The following is a 23,489-nucleotide window of genomic DNA, read 5'->3' on the forward strand; positions in this document are numbered from 1 at the left end:
GCAAAGACTTTCATCTTTGACGCCCAAGCTCAGCACCCAGCCCGTGGGAGGCAGCCAAGCATCTGAGTAGAATGATGCACCAGTTCAAACCAGCCCTCACACTTAGGGAACAAAAGAATCTCAGGGTTGGTCCTTTTCCCAGCAACCAGAAATTTACTCCCTTAGGCGAACCCATTCCTCAGGAAGGTCTTCCTCTGTACTGAGCTAAAGTCTGTCTCCAGATCACTTTCTACCCTCCATCCCACCAATGAGACCAACCCCCTTTCACAAGATAATCCTTTATGGATTTGAACATCCTTCGGTACCCTCCTTCTTTAGCCAAGCACTCTTTATTTTCTCTATCTGGATAGTATTTCAGGCCAGTCACCTCCCCACCTTCTACACATCTGTCTTTATTGATGTGGTCTGCTCTGAACTGAGCACCAACAGCATCTCAAGGAGCAGAGACAGTGGACAGAGGTCTGAATTCCTCTGCACGCTGCCTAAACAGACACTGGTCAACTATGTTTATACTTACTACCTGGCAATGTGTTTTTATATTTTCTAGCGTACGCTGCTCACAATTTTAGGAAAACAAGGTAAGGGCACAGACTGTTCCCATCCTGAGAGCTCCAACAAGATGCTACATCATCAATCCTTTAAAAACAAATCACCAAATTCTAGTGGTGGGGTCTGGCAGACATTATTAGATGTATACCCCACTGTCTTTCCATTCTGTGTCTTTCATGGTAAGGGAACCTGGATTTTGTTTGTGTCCTAGCCAGTCCTACCAATCCTGGTCCCTCCCTACCTTCTCAGTTGCTGTGATAGCAAGTGCTGGTCCTACAACCTGGCTCTGGCCAATGGGTTATAATGGGAAGTCCATGCTGGGGGACCTTCTGGGAATGGTTTTGCTTTTCTGATACAAGGGACAGACATGTTCAGTGCAACTCTGCCTTTCTCCTCCCCTGACCTGGAAGGCAACGGTCAGAGCTACGGCAACCACCTTGCAACCATGAGGAAGCCAAGCGAGGACCCCAAAGCACACCAAAGAAAGACAAAAAGGACTGAGAGTCCTTGATGCTATGACTGAGAAGCCTGTAAAATGCCAGCAAACGCCCATCTCCAGAGTCCTTGGCAGGTGGGGAGATCAATCTCATTTATTGATGCCTAAGCCTCTAGCAGTCAAGTTCTCCGTAACTTGCAGCAGAAAGCAATTTTCACTGATAAAATGGGCAATTACTTTCTAAATTAGGATGTTTAAGTCTTACAAACACCCAGTGGGTGGGGGGGGAGGTGGGAAAGAGAAGGCATCTTGAACTTGAAATGAGAGTTGCCTTACTGTTTGTCCTTACAGTTTTGGCAAAATATCTAGAAAGCAGGCTCAGGGCATATTAAAGTACTACTTAACTTAAAATTACTGTCTGGGGGGGCGCCTGGGTGGCTCAGTGGGTTAGGCCGCTGCCTTCGGCTCAGGTCATGATCTCAGGGTCCTGGGATCGAGTCCCGCATCGGGCTCTCTGCTCAGCGAGAAGCCTGCTTCCCTCTCTCTCTCTCTCTGCCTTCCTCTCCGTCTACTTGTGATCTCTCTCTGTCAAATAAATAAATAAAATCTTTAAAAAAAAAAAAAATTACTGTCTGGGACGCCTGGGTGGCTCAGTTGGTTGGACGACTGCCTTCGGCTCAGGTCATGATCCTGGAGTCCCGGGATCGAGTCCCGCATTGGGATCCCAGCTCCACGGGGAGTCTGCTTCTCTCTCTGACCTTCTCCTCGCTCATGCTCTCTCTCACTGTCTCTCTCTCAAATAAATAAATAAAATCTTTAAAAAAAAATAAAATAAAATAAAATTACTGTCTGGGATTATTAGATTGTGTCATCTCATTGATACTTTCTGGATTTAAAAAAGCACTAATAAGGGGCACCTGGGGTGGTTCAGTGAGTTAAGCCTCTGCCTTCAGCTCAGATCATGGTGTCAGGGTCCTGGGATTGAGCCCCGAGAGCCCAGCAGGGAGGCTGCTTCTCTCTCTGTCAAATAAATAAATACAATTAAAAAAAAAAAAAAAGGCACTAATAAGGGACGCCTGGGTGGCTCAGTCGTAAAGCGTCTGCCTTCAGCTCAGGTCATGATCTTGGGGTCCTGGGATCGAGTTCTACATCAGGCCCCCTGCTCACTGGGGTGCTTCTCCCTTTGCCTGCTGCTCCCCTTGCTTGTGCTCTCTCTCTCTCTCTCTGTCAAATAAATAAATAAATAAATCTTAAAAAAAATTAATACTTAACATGCAAAATGTTACAGATCTCTAAGTTAATAAATACATAGCCTTCGTTTTAACCACTATTCAACACTGTTAATCCCTGAACATGTACAGGACAAAATTTAAGTATTCATAAATTTGCTAAGAATACAGAAAGACTGATGATCACTGGGATCCACGTTCCTATGCAGACTGAGTCCTGTAGCTGAACCCAGGACTGGATAGGGAGCTGTCCTGGGCCAGCATGGTAACCCCTCTAAATCCTGTACAAGATTACGACAGATAATACCGGTGCAGATACAGATACGACACAAGCGTAAGCAGAAGTTCTCATCTACTAAGCAGCTGTCACTTGGTGCTGGCCTCTGCTCTAAGAATTGTACGTATGTTATTTTACTTAGGGATTGCAACACCCTAGGAAGGAGATTCCCTTAGCCCATTCTACAGATGGAGAAATTGAGGTTAAGAGAGGGTGAGGAACTTGCCAAAACCACAGAGGTAGGAAGGCAGTGGACTTTGACCTCCGAGGACAGCTACAGTTCTCACCTGCTTGCTGGGGCAATTCCCACCAGGTCTCTTCAGGCTGGCGTTGCTAAAGGCTCCTCACTTCTGCTAGCCCTGGGGTGCATCCCCACTTCTAACTGGTTCCCTCCATCCCGCTCACCCCTCTATAAATAGTTCCTTCTTTAAATCCTCTCTGGTGACCCCAGGAGGAGACATCTGTTCCTTCCCAGAGCCCTGACCAAGGCAGTGGGAAGGTGAGATGTGCTTGGTCACCCTTGCGAGGAATAGAGGGGAAAGGCATCGAGAACAGGAAGAGTAGCCCAGTCCATGCCAAGATGCTCCATCACAACGCCTGGAAAGCAAAGACCCAGGGCCCCCCTGGCTGTGGCTTGCGAGGTTTGCTTGGTGACTATGTTTGAGGGTAGAAAACTGTGCGGACCGCCCAGAGAGGTCTGTGCCTCCAAAGCAGAAGAGAGAAGCATTAGCGTCAGGATGCAATCCCTGACTACCTCTTAGCACCTCAGTGACCTTGAGCAAGTTTCCTCACCTCTCTGTGCCTCGACTGCGGTACCTGTACAAAAATAACGTTATGGGGCGCCTGGTGGCTCAGTGGTTTAAGCCTCTGCCTTTGGCTCAGGTCATGATCTCAGGATCCTAGGATCGAGCCCCGCATCAGGCTCTCTGCTCAGCGGGGAGCCTGCTTTCCCCTCTGTCTCTGCCTGCCTCTCTGCCTACTTGTGATCTCTGTCAAATAAATAAATAAAATCTTAGAGAAAAAAAAAAATAAAAGTCTCAGACCTGTTTAAAAAAAATAGTAAAATAACAGTTATGTACCTTGCAGGATCGTTTTGAGGACTGAAGGAGCTGGCACACGTAAACCACTTGTAACACTGTGAACACTAGTAAGTGATCAGTAAGTCTCAGTTAATCATATAATTAGTATTAAAAATCCTGTTGCCTATTTTTTTTTAAAGATTTTATTTATTTATTTGACAGACAGAGATCACAGGTAGGCAGAGAGGCAGGCAGAGAGAGGAAGGGAAGCAGGCTCCCTGCTGAGCAGAGAGCCTGATGTGGGGCTCTATCCCAGGACCCTGGGATCATGACCTGAGCCGAAGGCAGAGGCTTTAACCCGCTGAGCCACCCAGGCGCCCCCCTGTTGCCTATTTTGACCATATCACTAGCAGCATCCTGGCCATGGTACTGCCCTGCAGTTCTGCAAGACGCTAGCACTGGGAGGAACTCGGTAACGTATTTCTTACAACTACATGTCAATCTTCACTGATCTCAAAAATAAAAAGGTTAATTAACAGGACTGTTAGCTGCTAGCGGAAATGTAAAATGATGCAGCTGTTACAGAAAGCAGCCTGGCAATTCCTCAGTGACAGGGCTGTCATCCACATCGTATCACATGGCACGGCAACGAATTCCAGGTACGTCCCCAAAGGAACTGAAATCGGGAATTCCAGCAGACACTAGGATCTCAGTGTTCACGGCAATAACACTCACGAGAGTCAAAAAGGTGGAAGCAACCCAACCGTCTGTTGGCAGATGACTGGGTGAACAAAATATGGTATATCCATTCAATGGACTACGACCCAGCCAGAAAGAGAGACACTGTTCTGACCTGCTACGACATGGACGAACTTTGAAGACATTAGGCTCAGTCAAAGATGCCAGACACAAAAGGAGAGATGTTGTGAGTCCACTTGTAAGAATACCTAGAGTCGACAGAAGACAGACTGGAGGTTACCAGGGGAAGTGGGGTGGGTAGAATGGGGGTCACTGTTTCCTGAGTACAGGGTTTCTGACTGAGACGATGAAAATGGGAACTAGAATCATTGTCCGTGTGCTTTGCACCTCTGAATCGTACAAAATGGCAGACTTTGTTACTGTATTTTGTCAGTTAAAAATACTTCATCTTTCTCAGGTTCATGGAATTAAACAACAAAATGTGTGAAAGTAGCCAAGTGCTTGGTACACAGTAGGCGCTTAATAGTCACTGCTTTCCTTTCACCTGCCTATGGAAGGTGGTAAGGTCTAGAAGGAACTGACAGCCTCCTTCTTGGGAAGAGAGCGAAACACACCCCCTTAGTTATAACTACTTGAGTCAGATACATTTAAAAACAAAACAACAACAGCAGGAAAAAAAAAAAAAAACACCTTAAGGAAGTAAGGTTCAGAGAGGTTGAGTATTGTGCCCAGGATCACACAGCTCCAACCCGGCTTCTTTCTGGAATACACCCACAGGGTGCAGCGCTGTCTCCATCCCACCCAGGACAGAGGCTCTGCCTGTAGCTGTATGGCCCACAGACCCCACCAGGCTCCTCCCCAAGCTGGTGCTCCTCTACCCATAGTGGCCAATCCCATGTCCTAGCTCAGGGCACAGGAAACATTCCAGTAGCTGCAGGACCACTCTCGGGCAGAAAATCCTTGGAGGGGGGCACCTGGGTGGCTCAGTGGGTTAAGCCGCTGCCTTCAGCTCAGGTCATGATCCCAGGTCCTGGGTTCGAGCCCCACATCGGGCTTTCTGCTCAGCAGGGAGCCTGCTTCCTCCTCTCTCTCTGCCTGCCTCTCTGCCTACTTGTGATTTCTCTCTGTCAAATAAATAAATAAAATCTTAAAAAAAAAAAAAAAAGAAAATCCTTGGAGGGAGGAGGTGCCAGGCTCCCCCAACCTCTTGATCCCATCCGCGCCCATCTGCTGACCTCTCCAGCCGCCTGCAGCTCTGTCCATGTCCAGAAGCGGCAGCTGCCTCATCCTCATCAGATGTCCACTTGCTGACTTGATAAGATCAGCCTCCTGACTTTTTTCTTAATGGAAGTAAAATAAATCCTGCTTCCCTCCACCTCCTTCCTTTCTTCTCATTTTTCCCTCCCTTAGCTGGACAAGATCCCAGGCTTTCGGAAGTATAAATAGCCAAGAGTGCAGGAGCCCAGTAGCCGGGGGGCAGTTCAAGTTTCTTTCTTTTCTGCCCAGGCGCTAAAAATAACCTGCGAGAGCTCTGAGGAGCGTGGCCCTGCACCTGGCCCAGAGCCTGGCCCCGGCGCACTGCTTCTGTCACATTTCTCTTCCCAAAGGAAATGTTCGGACCAGGCTGGAGAGGGAAAGGCCTCTGAGCCCATGTCCTCCCCGGGGTCTCCTCTGCAGAGCTGCTGTCTGCATCTAAGGCCAGGCAGGATCTCTCCTGACATTGCAAAATGTTCAGGGTCAGGACCATTTTTATCACCGGACCCACAAATCGCCCCTCCCGCCCTACCCCCAACTCCATTCAGTGTCCTTGCTTTCTTTATGAATGACGCAAGCAGGTTCACGTTGGTACCATGCTTCACAGTTTAGAAAGCGATTTCCACATCTCATTAATTCTGCTTAACAATTCTAAGGGAGGGAGACTCCATGACTGTTATTATTCCCGTGTGAAACTGAAGCCCAGAAAGGACAGGTAACCTGCTCAGGGACACACAGCCAGGAAATATCAGAGGGAGGAACTGAACCTTGACCTCCAAGTCCTATCTTCTTGGCTTTAAACTTGAGATCACCAGACAGTGGGATCATTGGGAAGCCACGGAAAGCCTCTGAAAGATACAGACAAGAGTACTTAACCCCTCTGAGGTTCTGAGTCAGTAGGTCTGGGGTGATGTCCAGGAACAGATAATCTCTCAATGTTCCTCCAGCAATTCTGAGAACTTGCCAGGTCTGGCGAGCTCTGTGCTAGACCTGTTTTATTCAGTACTTTATCTGACCAGTGTTCTTCTTTGGGGACTTAGGGGCTGACTCTGCCTGTAAGTTCTACCAAATTATAGCTGACTCATCTCTAGAAAGAGGAAACCACCGAGAAGGTGATGTGGGTACCCAGAGGCTGCGGGTCATGGGGGCATGCTAACCGCTGTCCCAGCACAGCAGAATGCCCTCATCTACACTCCTACACATGCCCAGCCTCCTTCAGCTACCTGTCCTGAAGGGGGTTCTGGCTGACAGGTGAGCTCACCTTGCTGCCTAGGACAGGATGGCTATTTGGGGCTGCCTCTTACCTTGGTGCCATATCCTCATGGTGAAGAGTCTCATGCCTGATTCACTAGAAGTCAAGGGAGCCTTGTAGTGAAACCACATGCTATCTAATATCCCAGGGCTTGTGCCAATGGCTCCTGGATGGATACAATGGTTCTGCATCATGAGCCCCTGGCCCCCTGTCCATTAAATTTTCCATCAGCTGCTCTCTTCTCTGGACCCTTCTCACTCAGACCATCATATGACCAAGGGCATTTCAGCAAGCCTGGGCTGTCCCTGCATTTCCAACTGCCAAGTCGGCTCCAACACTGTGCACCCAACAGAGCAAAACTATTTAAACCCAGTTTCCCCTTCCTTTCCCTTCCTTTTCTCTCCCCTTTGAGGAAAAACTACAAGCTTTGCTACTGGCCAAGCTAACCACACTGAGTTGGAATGGTTTTTTTTTTTTCCTTTATAAGATTTTATTTATTTATTTGAGAGAGAGACAGTGAGAGAGAGCATGAGCAAGGAGAAGGTCAGAGGGAGAAGCAGACTCCCCATGGAGCTGGGAGCCGGATGCGGGACTTGATCCCTGGACTCCGGGATCATGACCTGAGCCGAAGGCAGTCGTCCAACCAACAGAGCCACCCAGGCTTCCCTGGAATGGGTTTCTTAAAAGGATTTCTCACATAACCAAGGAGACTAGCTACCACTCAGCTCTGTTATTTACTGGCTGTGTGGCCTCGGGCAAATTAAACTCACCACATCAGGCATGGCCAATAGCTGTCAGCTGTGCCACTGCCTTCCATTTCCTAGTCTGTAGCAGACATTGCTAATCGCTCACCACTCCGGCCTACGGATCCCAATTGTGCATAAGCCTTTAGATCATGTATCTAAGCAGCCACCCCAACCCCACTCAACATGTAACAGGTCAACTAAAAGGTAATTTACCACCCAGGAGCCTGAATTACTTCTCAGGATCCTTCTATCTCTAAAACTCTGGTTCTGTAATCATAGGTCTTTTTTTTTTTTTTAAGATTTTATTTATTTGTTTGAGAGAGAGAGAGAGAGAGAATGAGGGAGAGAGTGCACACACATGAGATCTGGGAGGGTCAGAGAGAGGAGACTCCCCACTGAGCAGGGTCTCCAGCATCATGACCTGAGCCAAAGGCAGTCGCCCAACCAGCGGAGCTGTCCAGGCACCCTGTAATCATAGGTCTTAGTCGGACTTCAGGAACCTCTTAGTTAGGCTTCTGTGAAGCTCCTAAAATTGTCTACAAAATTTTATGGGTAAGTACTTGCAGATTTTCAAAGCAATTCATCAATCCTTAAATCAGTTACAATTGGATTAGAGGCAGTCACAGTAAAGAGCATGTAAACAAACAAATGAGTAATTTCAAGTCGGGAGTACTTCAACCAGGAAGTAAACAAAAGGGAATGATAACAAAGGGAAGTGGGAAGAAAGGCCTTTGTGAGATGGCACCTCAGTCTGGGGTGCAAGGATGAGAAGCCAGCCACCGGGACAGCATTCCGGGCAGGGGAAAGCCCAAAGCTCCTGGAGGGGAAGAGAGTCTGTCATGCTTGAGGATCAAAAGGAAACCAGTGAGGGGTGCCTGGGTGGCTCAGTGGGTTAAAGCCTCTGCCTTGATCCCAGGGTCCTCTGCTCAGCGGGGAGCCTGCTTCCTTCTCTCTGCCTGCCTGCCTCTCTGCCTACTTGTGATCTCTGTCTGTCAAATAAATAAATAAAATCCTAAAAAAACAAACAAACAAAAAAAAAACAGTGAGGCTGGAGCCCAGTGAGCAGGAGAGGAATGGGACCAGATGACCCTGAAAAGATAGGAGGGGCTACATCACGCGGAGTGAAAAGGACCAGAGTGAAAAAATGAAGTAGAAAAACAGGGAAAAGGCTCAGACAAGCCCCTCACAGAGAAGGAATCCCAAGTGGCTAGTACGCGTAGGAAACATGCTTCTCTGATACTGGCGAGCGTACACATGAAAGCCGTAGCAAGATACCACTTTACCCACACCAGCAAAAATTAAGATGTGTTGGTGAGGTAGGGAGCAACCACAAGGTCTGAACCCAAGTACTAAGTCAGTGCAGCGGAATCAAGAACAATTTCATAGCGTCTGATAAAGCTGAGGCTGCATGGACCCGGCACTTCTACCCTCCCCCAGGGCCTGAAATCCCTGTTGTGCAACCACCAGGACACAGGGCGTGTGAAGCACTACTCTCTTGGCAGTAGAAAGGAAAAACCAACTTCCCCCCCAAACTCACTCAGTGACACCACAGTGCAGCAGTGTGCAAACTAAGGTCTCTGGGCTAAACCCAGGGCTCTGCCTGTCCATCAGAACATAGTTCTGTTCACTCATCTCTCCACCATCTGTGGCTGCTTTGGCCCTGGAACAATGGTGAGTTCCATAGCTGCCACAGAGGCCTTCAGGCTCATTAAAGCCTAAAATGTTTATCCTCTGGCCGCCTCCTGCTAAGCAGCAACGAAAATGAATGAATTACAGCACCGCGGGACAACAGCATTCATCTCAGAAACATCATCTAAAACATTCCAGATGCAGGACACATAGAGTGTAATTTCATTTAAAACAAATCCCTCCACCCCAATAGCCACAGAGATATCAACACGATAAAACTATTTTAAAAAGTGAAGGAAAATCGATGTGAAACCAGGGTAAGTTACCTTTGAGGGTAATGAAAATGGGGAAGGGCACAAAGGGAACCTGAAAAGTCAGGGCAAAAATTTTTTTCGGGAGCCTGGGTGGCTCAGTGGGTTAAGCCTCTGCCTTCGGCTCTGGTCATGATCCCAGGATCCTGGGATTGAGTCCCACTATGGGCTCTCTGCTCAGCAGGGAGCCTGCTTCCCCCTCTCTCTCTGCCTGCCTCTCTGCCTACTTGTGATCTCTCTGTCAAATAAATAAAATCTTTAAAAAAAAAAAAAGCTATTTAAAAAAATGGAAGGTATCAGTATTCATCATATTTTACATATATTTCTGGCATATAAAAGTGCTTGCCCACCCAAATACATTATTCATTCCCCTTTTCCATACCAATAGAGTTTTAGTGGGACACATGGCATCCCACTGGCTGAAGACTATAATTCCCAGACTTCCCTACAAGGGCATGACCAAATGACCAGGTTCCACCAATGAGCTATGAGTGGAAGGAACACGTGCCACTTCTGGATCCCATCCTTCCAATGAGCTGGCCAGCCTATGCTTCCTTCGGCTGCCTGAGAGATGGTATTAACTGGGTCCACCTGCTAAGGCTGGCCAAGCTGCCAGCCAGTACCAGACTTCTGGACTGTTACATGAAAGATGAGAGGGCTACACAACTATCCTGTTTAAGCTTCTGGTGTTGGTTCATTTGTTTGGAGAGGGGAAGGGAGTCTCTTTTTTATAGAAGCTCAGCCTTAGCCTAACTAATATACTATAAATATTTTCCTGAATCTACTCAATGTTTACTTTTTAAGGAATTTTTTTTTTTTTAAGTGGATGGGGTAAGGAAGTGGATACAGTAAATTCTATCAGGTCTTTGGGAAAGTTTTGCTAGAAAGGGGAACAAGGTGAGAGCAGTAGCCGGATGAAGGTGAAAGGTCAAAATACAGTGGTGGGGGGGTTAAAATTTAAATTTTGATGTTATAAGGGGAGAATAAAAGTATGTTTGTGTGCTGAGGAAGATGATCCAGCAGTGAGGAAGAGTGTGATGAGGCTGGAAGCAGAAATGATGCCACAGGACTGAAGTCCTTGACGAAGAACGAGTCAGAGCACAGGCGGGGAGACCGGCTTTTGACAGGAGCAGACATAGCTCTAAACAGGGGTGAGGACAGGAAACAGCGGGTAGGTTTGTGGATTCGATAGCCGGTGGGTAAGAAACTCCCCCACTTGACTGTTTCTATTTTTTCAAGAAAATGGGAAGCAAGGTCATTGGCCAAGGATGGGGGAGAGAGGCTACGGGAGGTTCAAAACCGCCTCCTGGATCACAGAAGAAAATCAACCACGTAATATGGTGAAGACCATGGATCTCCAATCAGTGACGGACATGCTACTTTGGGGTACAACTCTGGGGCTTTCCCTGAAGAGTTGGGAGCGAGATGAAATACTATGATGAGGATTCCCCATTTACAGGAAAAGGAGGCTTTCGGAGGTTTAAGTAAAGCACCCAAGGAGCTGAGCAGTGGTGACGCTGGGTCTCACTGGGTCTGTACGACCACCGAACCCATTGTTTCATGCTTCGGCACACCAGAAGTCCTACTTGGACAGTAATAAGGATTCAGCACAGACAAGCTCAGGCCCTATGGTTTCAATAGGTTAATAGCTCCCCAACCAAAGGTCATCCGATCATCGTGCCTGACCGGCCCAGACACTGCAGCCACATGGGAAAGCTCGTGAGCCGTCAGACTTGGTGTGTATGTGCACGTGTGCACGTGTGTGCGTCATTATGCACACGTGTAAGATGGAAAGTGGTTGGGTGTGGGGGGGTGGGGGAGATACAAATATACATCAGCGTTCTTCGGCTCTTGTTCAAAACTATTCTCTGAAGTGCCGGAGCGCTGGTTTGTTTCAGAACGCTAATGCATTTTGGAAAAGAAAAAAAGAATTTTTAAAAGCAAGTCACCTCTCATCCTCTTTCTTCATTCACAGGGCCAGCAAAGTGGTATTTCTGGCAGGGGCTAGAGGCAGAAATACTCTATAAATACAAAGCCATTAAATCCCATGCAGCGGGAACCTGATCGGAGCCTCCTTTTAATTTCCTGACATGAGCTGGCCACTAACCCAATTACCCAGAATCCCCGAAGGAGCCCTTCGCCCGCCCAACAAGCACAAAGACAGTGAGAGCATATAGCATGGATGTCAGCCCAGCTTTCACTGAAATCAAGTATCTTTTAGAAAACACTTGGGCAAAGGGGGGCAGGGGCCGAGGGAAGAGGAAAGGGAGCAGGACAGGGAGGCTGCCGGCCTGAGGCAGGTGAAGTGAGGTGAGGAGAAGTGAACCAGCAGGACCAGCCTTCGAGGGGGAGCTGCTGGAAGCCTGGAGCTGTACTGAATGAAGCCTGAGGGCTCCCTGAGAAAGCCAGTGAGCGGTTATCCAGGCTCTTCCAGGCTCTTCCGCTGAGAGGCTGTCAGGCCACACCGCAGCCGGGCCAGTTAGCCCGTCTCTCAGGGGAGAGCTTCTCCAGGGGTGTCCCAAGGGAGATGCTCATCCTGACTTTTGACCCCAGACAGAGGGACAGCCCTGATGGGTACCACCTCTGAGATTCCCACCAGGGGATCCAAGAGGAAGATCGGGGCAGCCAGGGTGCCCGAGAGGTGACATCTTACAGCAGTCCCACAGCGGGTTTCACCAAGGAGCTGTTCCGGCTGGGCTGCACCCCGAACTCCACGGCCCTACAGGTGACAACACGGAGGCCCAGGAGCATGTGGAACAACACACACGGCGAGATCCCCTCAGGGCCAGGAGGAGGGCGCAGGCCCCAACTCCCAACCTAGTGTGGATTTTGTAGTCAACGTTTTATGAAGAGAAAAATCACTTTTATTCCCTCTGAAATATAGACTTTCACATGCTGGATTTGCTTTAAGCGAGACAGACCCACCGGCATCACCTACATTGCTCAGTCAATGATTCCAGAGCCTACGGCGGCCTCAAGGCAGAGGCTGAGCCAAAGGAAGCCATGTGACCAGACATCTCCCCCCCACCCCAGCCCCCGAGGTTGCTGGCCCCCTCCCCCATCATGAAACACTCTCGGGCTATTTTACTTGAGAAAAGAAAACCTGTAAGAGACTCCTGGAGCTGCTGGGCAGAAGGCAGGAAACAGTCTTCAGATGTGTAGGTGGGATGGGGAGGAAGGGGAGCTGACATTCCCATCCTTTCCCCACCCCTCCTGTCACCCCCATAGCCATGTGCCAGACCCAGGACCCGGGCCCCCAGTCCCCCGTTCCTCCACCCACTGTGGAAGCTTGCGGAGGAGCAGCAGCTCCTGGGAAGACTCGAGTCTGCCTTTCAGAGTCAGGTCAGCGTGAGGGAAGCAGGGAGCCTGCGCCTGTCCCAGGGGCCTGGGCTCCTGCTCACCAAGTGGTGGGGGGACAACCAAACAAAAGCAGGAGCCAGGGAGGCTGCCAAGAGCCCCTGCCTGGCAGGGACCCAGGTGCCTCAATGAGGCAAGATCCTAAGGGGGATGGTCCCCGTGGAGCTTCTGATCGCAGGATCCCGCCAAGGCTCAGCATTGCGGGGGGGCGGGGGGGGCTGGGGAGAAACTAAATGGAGGCGCTGGGCTTTGTCCACACTCAGGTGCCTTTGTGTCACCCTGCCCCCTCTGGATTTGGAACTGCCAGCTCTGGGGGAGGGTGGAGGTGGGTGAGTGCCCCCTCCTCCTCCTCCAGGAAGTGCTCCAGAAAGGGCCTCACCAGGCTGGGACCCAGGCAGTTTACCTCAGCACACCTTCTGCACTCCTGCCAGCAGTCTCAGATGCCCCTGGCTGCCACCGAAGAGAGAGGCCGTCCCGTACCCTTTCCTGCAACCGAGTCCTAGGCCAACCACAGGCTACTTGGAGTAGAGGGAGGCCATGGTGGGGGCCCAATGTGCCCGTCTTCCCAAGGCAGAGTTTCTGTCAGGCCCACGTGCCCCGAGTACCCCACACTGTGGTCTGGGGACACACAGTATCTGCTTGGCTTCTCTGAAGCGGCCCACCGGGCACCTGAGCTGCCTTTGCCTCCAGTGTGCACTTGGCCACACGCGCTTCTCTGCCACCAGTGGGTCCCCCTTGTCATTCCCCCATTCTGGGGGGCCACTAGGAGGCACTCCCACTCTCTTCCCAGTACTGGGGAGTCCCTAAGGAGAGTCTTCATCAGACACTGTCTTTAGAAAATGTCAGGGATTTCAAGTGGCGGTCCTCCCGTTTTCATCCCTCCTCCTCCCTCCCCTGCTCTCCAGGCCACAATCCAGTGCTGAGGGTGGGGTGGCCTGGGGTTGGGGCAGACTCAGCACAGAGTACCGGGAAGCTCCAGGCTCTGGGCCCAGCTCCCCACAAACTGGCAGGTGTCTGAAGGTGGGAGAGACCTCCAGCCCCCACCGCTCTATAGGACTCAATTCTGTTATCCCTGAAATTCAGAACGTGTTGCTAACACGGCAGCTCCCCTCTGCCCTAAGTTCCTCAGATGCTGGGAAGCAAGCAAAGAGAGGCCACAACCTACAACCAGGAAAGGCCACTGGATAGCTGGCCCCAGACCTGCCCCAGCACCCTCACACCGAGCCTCCCCCAACGTGGTGGCAGCCCCCATCCTCAGGACTCAGGAGTGAGGAGCCTACGACCTAGACACTGTGAGGCTGGTTTCCAGTAGCACATGGAGAAGGAAGTCAAGAGGCCAGCACCAAAGCAAATACCGACGACCTTTAAGCCTCTGTTTCCTCCCCCTGTGGGCCCCAGAAGGCTCTGGAGGAGCAGAATGAGCCCAGTGTCAGAGTCTGATGACCTAGTTCAGCCACCAGCGTGGGTCACACCCTACAGCAAGGTTAAGACCAAAACCGTGTAGAATCAAAATGAACGAACTCACAATCTTTCAGCAGGTCTACGATAGCCCATTGTTAATCTAGAAAGAGGACTGTTCTTCGTTGACACCCCCCACCCGCATGAAGCCCCTGGCATGTTTCTAACAGCTGAGCAGAATGAGAAAGGCGACTGCAAGGCCAACATGCCACGTGGGTGAGGGGTAGCAGAGGAACCGTGTCAGCAGCTAGTTTTAGAGGTCCACATGTGGGGCTGGGCCGGAGGGGGCTGCTGGAGATAGAAACCAGGGGAGGGGTCTCTGACTTCCGCAAGGTGCAGGTGGTCCTACCTACAAGGCATCCTAAAATTCGTGCCTTCTTCCCCGGTGGATGCAGGGAGAGGACAATGAGAGGAGTGCCGTGGGGCCCTCAAAGGCTGGGCTGGGCTTCCAGAAGCCCCCTCTCAGAGAAGGACTACATTCCAGACTTGCCTGCCCCTTCCCTTTCTCTCCCAGCCTCTCCCCATCATGCGATCATCAGCACACCCCTCTTTTCCCGCCTCTTTCCACTTCTGGAAGGATCCCAGGGCCCAGAATCATAAAAGCTGATGTGTAAGAACCTGCACCCATTCCCTCTAAAGCTCAGGCAGAGGAGAAACACACACACACACACACACCCCATCCCCCAAAATGGTCCTCAACAAGGGTCATCCATCTGAGCACATCAACAGGGCAGGTGACGAGGAGCCCCAGCGCAGCGCCGTCCAAAGAAGGAGAGCCCCATGTCATTTGAAATTTGCGAGTAACTCCTTTAAAGACAATAAAAAGCAGCAGGTGATATTAACATCACGCTATCTTTTGTTTCATCCGATATATCCACCATATTACCACCTCAACATGCAATCAGTTTTTAAAAATAATTACTACACCATCGCATTACTCTACTTCTTATCATCCTGGCTAAGTGTTTGGAGCCCACGGCCTGTGCTTGAGGATGAGGTGGCGGGGAACATGGGGGCGAACGGGACCTCCCCACGGTGATGCCAGTTGTCTTGCCCAGGTGCAGGAGAGCACAGCTACCCTGCTCAGGTGAAGAGGACATGCTCTGTCGTTCTGGGCTTTAATGTCTCTGCTCTTTGGCCACCTAGACACAGGGCCCCGCCAGGGAGAGCAGCATCTCAAGCCGACTGCCTCCAGGGCAAACTGGGGGCTCAACCCGAGAGGAGGGCCTTCCCCAGAGGGCCAAGCCAGCTTTTCGGGGCCCAGGTGGGGTCGGGGTTTTTCCCGAAGGATCCTGATGCCCCACATCTTCCTTTGGAGTGCAGTTCCAAGGCGGCTATAAACCACTGTGCAGGGTGTGTGTGAGGGAGGAGGGGTGGGTGCCCCCCGGGAACAGGGTCCTCATCTGGGATGTGGGCAGAAACATCCAGGGTCTGCACCAGCCCGGGGACAGGGACGCAGGGGCTCGAGACACCCCCCGCGAGTAGGGAGCCCAGGCCTCAGCGAGAGCGCAGCGTGACTGTGCGGGCCTCTTACCTTCCTTCAGCATCCCCACTTTGAGGCATTTCATGAAGCGGCAGGCCTGGCAGGACTTGCGCCTCCGTTTCGTGATCTCGCACTCGTTGGTGGCGGGGCAGCTGTACTCGATGTTCCCTGTAACCAGACACACACAGGGTTTCGGGCGGCATCCCGGGCCCCCTCGGCCAAGCACAGGCCGGCCGGGACCTACAACTGCCCCTCGTCCCGAGGTTCCCACAGGGCAGGGGCTCCCAAAACAGGTGCTCTGAGGCACTTGTCAAAATCTTTCCGCCTTCCTTCAACACAGAGATCCCAGAGTCCTGGGGGTCTGGGTGGGCCTGGCAGCCACAGCTTGGGAGAATGGTCACCCCCAGCTCCGAAGGCACCCCTGAGCTAGCATTTTATCCCAGGCAGAGAATACACCCTTGTGCTGACCAGGATGTAGGTGCAGACCACCCGTCCCTACGAACTCCAGCCCCAGGCCCCCAGTCAGGGGAAAAGCCTCTGGGAAGTTCTAGCCCCACAGTCCCCAGGCCTCTCAGCCTGCTGACCACGAGGAAATCACTTTCCTCTCGCAGAATCGGTTTCCTCCTCTGCAAAGCCGTGGGCTAGCTCCAAAAGGAAAGATTAGCAAGGTCACGGTTATGAGATTGCTTTCCCAACTGTAAAACACTGGCGCGCCTGGCTGGCTCAGCTGGTGGAACATGGGACTCTTGGTCTCAGGGTGGTGAGTTCAGGCCCCATGCAGGACGTGGAACTTACTTCAAAAAAAAAAAAAAAAAAAAAAAAAAAGGTGTAAAGCACGATTCAACATGGAACTGATAATTGTATAACCACAGTTCATTACTACAGAGGTGCGCTTGTGATCATTTTCTATCTCGTCCCTTTAATGAATTATAGTGACAGCTACCAGGAACCTGACCCACACTCCCACTGTTTACCACTCAGACTCCAGCCGCCCTGAGGTCAGCCCCTGCCATGCAGAAGCCATGCAAGAAAAGCTGGTTGAGTGAGTCACCGTCACCTGTCACCTACGTCACCTACGGAATCCTTGGAGCAATCCCACCAAGCAGGTACTGATCCCGCCCCATCCTACAGGAGAGGCTGCGACTGCCTTTCTAACACAGGACAGAGCCTCTGTCCTTCGTACTCTTCTTACCTGTCTACAGTTACTTAACAAATATGCATTGTGCCGCTATCAATGCAGAGAAAAGCAACAGGAGGGAAAGGGGGCGCAGAGTAGGTGGAAAGAAAGGCAACTGGAAGGTAAAATCCAAGACAGAGAGCAACCCCAGTGTTTTGTTTTTGTATGGTCTTCCTGGCCACTGTCCCAACCCTGTCCCAACCTCCAAAGCCTGTGGTTTTCAAAGAACATACACGGAACTAGCGCAAACCTCCTGTCCCCACCCCATTCAGATGCCCAGAAGGCTGTCTGCCCAATCCCCAATCCTGAGGCCCAGGGCCACTCCTTTGAAGCTGGGGTTGCTGTTTGGCCCATCTCACACAGCAAGGACACTGCTCTGCACAGAGCAGCCTCAGAAAGGTCATTCCCAGCCTAAGACAGGGCTTGAAAGGGCAGTTCCAGGCCCACCTGGCCTCTGAATTCCCCTTCCCCCTCTGGCCCCAACCCCACCCCACCCCCACATTAGCAGTTCAAACAGTCACTTTTACCATGCCCCTGCTAAGGAGTGAGCCCACCCATGCCTCATTTCACAAATCTGAGACTGAGGGAGCCGAAATGATTACTCAAGGCCACAGAGTGCCGTCCACCACCCTTGCACCCCACGGGAAGCTTAGGGAGACCAGATAGGCCCCTCCCTGCTGCTGACCCAGTAGCCGAAGTGGTCTGGGGAAGTCAGGGAGGGGGCTGCCTTCTAGTGTCCCTGCGCCTCAGCTTCCCCATGTGGCAGATGGAAAACACTGACTGTTGGATTTTCTGAGAGCCGGTAGGAACCAACTTCTACCCCCGACAAAGTGCTCTGAAGTAGTAAAATTGTTGAACCCCAAATGCAAGGTCAGTGCTCACAAGAGCTTAGTCAGTAACCTTAGCCCCTTTCGTATTGGTGAGGAAGCTGCCCGTTTGCCTGGGGCACCTTAGATCTCTATCACTCAGTCTCTCCCCTCGCCCCTGTGAATTCTAGGCCTCACCATATCATCTTCCTCCCTCCCTCTTCTGGTGGGGGAGGGGAGACTAGAAGTCAGGCTCTGTGCTGGAGGGTGGGAGAGGCCAGGAGGGGGAAGGGATAAAGAGCTGCTCGCCCCTCCCCTCTTTTATCCAACGCTGTCCCTTTCGTAGTTCACACTGGCTTTTGTGACTTCTTAGCAACAAGATTCAGTACTCCCCATAGCACAGAGTTGAAAAGATAAACAGGAGGAAACAGATATAAACTAATTCATTCCAAGTCTATCCTGGCTTGGAAGGAAGGCTCTGTAGAATTGGGCTCCGGCTGCCTTCCCACCCCACGCCTCTAATGAGCAGTTCCTGGAACTCAGTGAGGGCTTCCAGGCCTCCTTTGTTCCAGCGGCCCAGAACAGTCCCAGTGAGCTCCCTCCTCCACCTCACCTGGTGGCCCCCACCTTCAGGACCCACTTAAGTAGCTGCTGCTTCTCCCTCTCGCCTGTGGGACTCCGGGTGCCTCCACCCATGTGGACAAGGGCTCCTCATGGAGCAGCCACGGCTCTGCTTTTCCTTTTCCCGACAACTCTGGAGGTGAACGCCTTCTTCCCTCCATCTCATAGCTGAGAGAGGTGAGCAGAGTCCAGCATGAGGCAGAGCGAGGACTTGAACCCAGATGGTCTGGCTCGAGTCTCGCTCCGGACCACTGTGCAGGGAGCTCTCGGGGCCCTTCACCTCCCCTGGTCTCGGCGGCACAGCCAGCCTGTCAGCCCTGGAAGGAGGATGGGTCCCAGGTTTGGCAGGATTGTTGTTCCAGCAGGGGGTCGATACAAGTCTGTTGATTTGGCACCGGTGCTCTCCCAGGACAAGAGGACTGAGCGTTCACAATAAGAACCTGAGCAACGGTCTCGACCTGGGTTTGTGCGTGCGTGTGTGTGTGTGTGTGTGTGTTTGTGTGAGAGAGAGAGAGAGAGAGAGAGAGAGAGAGAGAGAGAGAGTTCTAATTTTATTTATTTATTTTTGTCCCTTTCAATTTGCTTTATGGCCCCAGCGGCTGGCTGCCAGCAAAGCCAGGCTGGTGGCCTTGCCTTGTAATTTCTGTAAGTGCCTCCTCGATAAAGTGATGAGATTAATTCATCAGAATTCCTGTGGTCTCTGGAGGGCAGTGTAGGAGCGCTCGGGGAGCAGGAAGGGGCCTCTGTGCTACGTACGTGGACACACACACCCAAACACACACCACCAGCAGCAGCTGAAGCGGAGCAGTCTTGGAGGTGGGCTCTCAGAGGACAAGGACACCGTCAGTGGCTGGCATAAATCCGGAGTTCTAACACCTGAGTGTGCCCAGCATAGACACAGGCAGACACTACATAAGGCAAGTCACCGAACTTCTCTGGGCCCCTTTCCTCATCTGTAAAATGGGCACAGCACATTCCCCCTTTCTAAAGCTGTGTGATATAGGGACAGAACGCACGTAAAGGGCTTAGTGAGGTAAACATGTGGGCAAACAAGGAACCAAAGGCCACTGTGCTTGCTTTCAATGCAAGCAGAGCTGCCACAGTGAATTCAGCAGAAGACTCCGGGCTAAGTCTTTCCTAGGTGCCAGACAGGAGGCTAGCCACCCGTTCTGACATTCAAGAACCTCAAGACCCATAATGACCTCAGAGTTGGAGTGCCTGCACCTGTGGTGTGGAGGGGAGGCAGGAATGCCTGGAAACTGGCCTGGACTTCCGCAGCACCTCTGACCTCAAGGCAGAGGGGAAATCCCCACCATCAGCTCTCTTTGATCCTGTGCCCCAGAAGGAAACCCTGAGGGCATCCCCATCAGCTGTCCCTGAGCAGCTGCAGGCAGCAGCGGGCAGTCCTTTCTCAGGACTCCGAAGTGGTGCTGCAGAGCTCAGATAGGGCTCCTGGGGGACGCATGTCTCAGAGGCTTCTGGCTAACATCAGAGCCTGAACGACCCCCATTTTAGGACACTGCTTGGAAGGGCTGGGATGGCAGTCACCTGGTTAAACCCCCCTATTTCTCTCTCTTCTGGGGGACACAGACTCTCTTTTTCTTCTCTGTGTGGCCCACTGTCCTCATCTCCATACCCTTCCCCTCCTCCTTCCCCGCTGGCTGGCTGATCTCATTCCCGCCCCTGGCTCCCGCTGACATACTGGGTACAAGAGACCCTGCCAGTGCCTCCCTCTACCTCTTGGCTATTTCCACTCAGAAGTCCCTCGGGTTCTTCACACTTCCTCAACGGAACCCATCCGCACCTGGTCTGCTCCTCTCACTGTGGCCCCAGCAAGGATCACTAAGCCGCCCCATTGTCTAGGTCAAAAATTGAGGCAGCCTGGGTTCTTCCCCCTCCTTCAGCCCTAAGATCCTTCTCATCGTACTCGATTCATGTCACATCCCTCCTTCCCCTCTGCCCACAGCAAGTACCCACACTCATCACCTCTTACCTCACGTCTATGCACTCGCCTTTCTCTCCAGGTCCCATTCCAGTTTACCCCCCACACCGCACCTGGAGCAACGTTAACAACTTTTCTGTGCAAAACTCCTCCATCCTGGCATGCTGAATGGCCGCATGGGAGTGAGAACTGCCGCAGAAGAATGGACAAAGCGAAAAAACCAAAGTAGATAGGGGAGCCTGGTGGAATTGGTTGTGTCCAACTCTTGATTTTGGCTTGGGTCGTGATCTTGGGGTTATGGGGTTGAACCCCCGAGTCAGGCTCTGTGCTGAGCCTGCTTGAGATTCTCTGTCTCTCCCTCTCAACCCCCCAGGTACTCTCTCTTTCAAAAAAACAACACAAAACAAAAACCAACCAACCAACCAACCAACCAACCGTAAAAAAACCAAAGTAGCCAAAGAAGGAGCTCTAGCTGACAAAGCATTTGTACTGCAGAACCTCAGAAAGCCTCGGGCATTGAGGACTCAAGATACAGAAGATTTAATGGAGTGTAAAGGCCAGAAACAGGGGAATTTGCTAATCTGTATTTAGGGAGTACTTAGCTACCAAGTACTTGGTAGGGTTGTGGCCACCAAGGAGTGGTCCACAACCCCCCGCAGAGAAGCCAGCTTAATCCCTGGGGAATATGAGAAAGTCAAGTTCTAGACTTAAGATACTCAGATTCGACCATGGGCAAAAAGGGCTGAAAACAGGATGACTGGAGAGTGAGACCACCCAGCCCACCCGCAGGCCTACTCCCAGCATTCTAGCAGTCTATTATATACTCTATCGCTCACCCAAAAGTAGGAATTTATAGGGCTCTTCCCCTGGGAGATTGCACAGCATCAGAGAGAAGACCGGCAGATAAAGATAAACCAAGGGAAAGCTCCTTCTCTTCTTTTTATCCCTCTTTGCATTTCAGACAGACAGACAAACAGCCAAGGATTACCAATACATTCATAAAAGACTTCAAATATGAAAGACTAACCAAAACAAATGAGGGAAAAATACGTGGGAAGAAACCAGGACAAAGTAGTTGGTAGAAACAGGCTCACAAAGCAATAATCAGCGTACTATCAACTTGAGAAGAAAAACAACAACAACAACAACACTGCAGCATTCACGAAACAAGAGCAGTATGCAATAAAGGGTAAAAAAAAAAAAGTATAAAATGGAGTTCACAGAAATTAAAAATATGAATGCCATGAAAAATTCAGAAGAGCTGAGGAACTACTCTAGAACAGAACAAAAACCCAAGCAATCGGGAACAGGCCAGAAAAGATGTTAGAATTAGACACCTCGCTGATCCTAGAAGCTCCGAATCAAATCATCAGAACTTCTCTAGGGAAAAGCCTGAAGAGGAAGCTATCACAAAGGCAGAAATCAAAGGAGAGAGGGAAGAGAGGGTGGTGGAAATTTCCAAGACCTAAAGAGTAGGTAGGAGTTTCCAGAAAGAAAGTAAAAGTCCAGAAGAATGAATGAAAAAAGATGGGGACAGAACTATAGAGGTGGAGAACAAATTAGTAGCTGCCCCAGGTCAGGGAGGGGAGAAAGAGGGAGGTGGTTATAGCCCTTCCCTATCTGATTTTCTCTATCTGATGGTGCTGACGGTCACAGGAGTCCATGGAGATAAAATTGCATAGAATTGCAAAGAACTAAACACATACAGAATGTGTACAACTGGTAAAATCTGAGTAAGATGTTATCTTTAGGGGGAAACTGGGTGAAAGGTTTACGGGATCTCTCTGGACTACTTCTCCCCCCCCCACTTCTTTTTTTTAGAAGATTTTTTTTATTTATTTGACAGAGATCACAAGTAGACAGAGAGGAGGAAGCAGACTTCCTGCTGAGCAGAGAGACCCAGGCGGGACTCGATCCCAGGACCCTGAGATCATGACCTGAGCCGAAGGCAGAGGCTTTAACCCAATGAGCCACCCAGGCGCCCCTTCCAGACTATTTCTTAAAACTGCATGTGCCTCTTTAATTACCACAAAACAAAAATACGAAAATAGATAAATAAGTAAATAAATAATAATAAAAAAAAACTGCAACACACTACACAGACTTTAATCATAAAATTTCAATCCGAGAAAACAAAGAAAGAAAAGATTCTGAAATTTTTCAGGGAGAGTAAAAAAACAAGTCAAAAACAGGAGATGGAGAGTAAGATCAGTCACCGTATCTGAACCCACAAGGGTTTTAAAGCCCCAAGCCACACACACCGCCCTTGCAGGCACTGCCACTTTCTCTTCTCAGCACTCATGGCCGGACTTCACATTTACGTCTCTTATTTCTTCTCTGCTTTGTTCATGGAGGCTTCCCCAGCACCCAGAACTGTGTGTGCAGCAGTGAGGTCTCAATATCCAGTCTCTAAAGGACAACTCGAGCTTCTTGAGGGCAGCACGGGAAACCAAGAAAACCAGCAATGGTGTCATGGGGCAGGGGATGGGTCACTTCCAGCCAGAATTTTCTACCAAGCCAAGATACACATCTCATGTGTGGGCTGAAGGCATGAATAAAGACATTTCCACAGTTATGAGACGTTGACAATTTTACCTCCCCTGTGCCTTTGGATCCAGAAAACAGGGGATCCAACCCAGGAGAAGAGTCAAGGACAATCGGAGAAGGAAATAGCAGTCAGCAACTGAACCGAGAGCTGTGATGCAACCATATTCCGACAATGGAAAGATGGGAAATGTGCGTGTGTGTGTGTGTGTGTGTGTGTGTGTGTGTGTGTGTGTGTGGAATGAGCTGTATAACTGGAACTAATTCTTAGTGTCCATAATAGGGAGTCAAGAAATAATGCCAAAACTTCCAACTCAGTAAATGTAGCTGTAAAATCCTATTAGTAACTACAACAATAAATGCCAGGAGGAAGTTCTTCTTGGGAGGGCTAACTCAGGATCCCAAGGGGAGGAAAGAGAATGTGAAGGGCCAGGGACTATTAGGGGACTGACACTTCTATTGTACTTTTAAAAACTATACACATACATTATTTTGATAAAGTTACAAATTAACTGAAGAATTAAGCTCAAGAAATTGCCCAACCGCTCCTTATTATGTAAAGAATGAAATCTAACCTCCAAGGCAAAGCCTAGCCAACTCTTTATCATCGAATTGCCTCTGACCTGTGCATCCTAATCTCTCCAACCTGGGCCCACAGTCTGTACGCTCGGTAAAACCCCACAGAACCTCCAAGCCTCTC

The 23,489-nt window shown here is 50.5% G+C and overlaps 1 protein-coding gene across 3 annotated transcripts in view; it reads right to left on the reverse strand.

The window, feature by feature from the left end:
• The window catches only part of ESRRB (estrogen related receptor beta), a 169,543-nt gene that overhangs the window by 23,226 nt on the left and 122,828 nt on the right, over positions 1–23,489 (reverse strand). For 2 of the 3 annotated variants that reach the window (XM_047738659.1, XM_047738658.1), the window contains exon 3: positions 15,751–15,867. In XM_047738659.1, the coding sequence (XP_047594615.1) occupies positions 15,751–15,867 (117 nt within the window). Of the gene's footprint in view, positions 1–15,750; positions 15,868–16,776; positions 16,836–23,489 lie in introns of those variants that run through there. The other variant, XM_047738660.1, reaches the window with a different exon arrangement.

The sequence above is a fragment of the Lutra lutra genome, chromosome 7, assembly GCF_902655055.1.
Source record: "Lutra lutra chromosome 7, mLutLut1.2, whole genome shotgun sequence".
Lineage (NCBI taxonomy): Eukaryota > Metazoa > Chordata > Mammalia > Carnivora > Mustelidae > Lutra > Lutra lutra.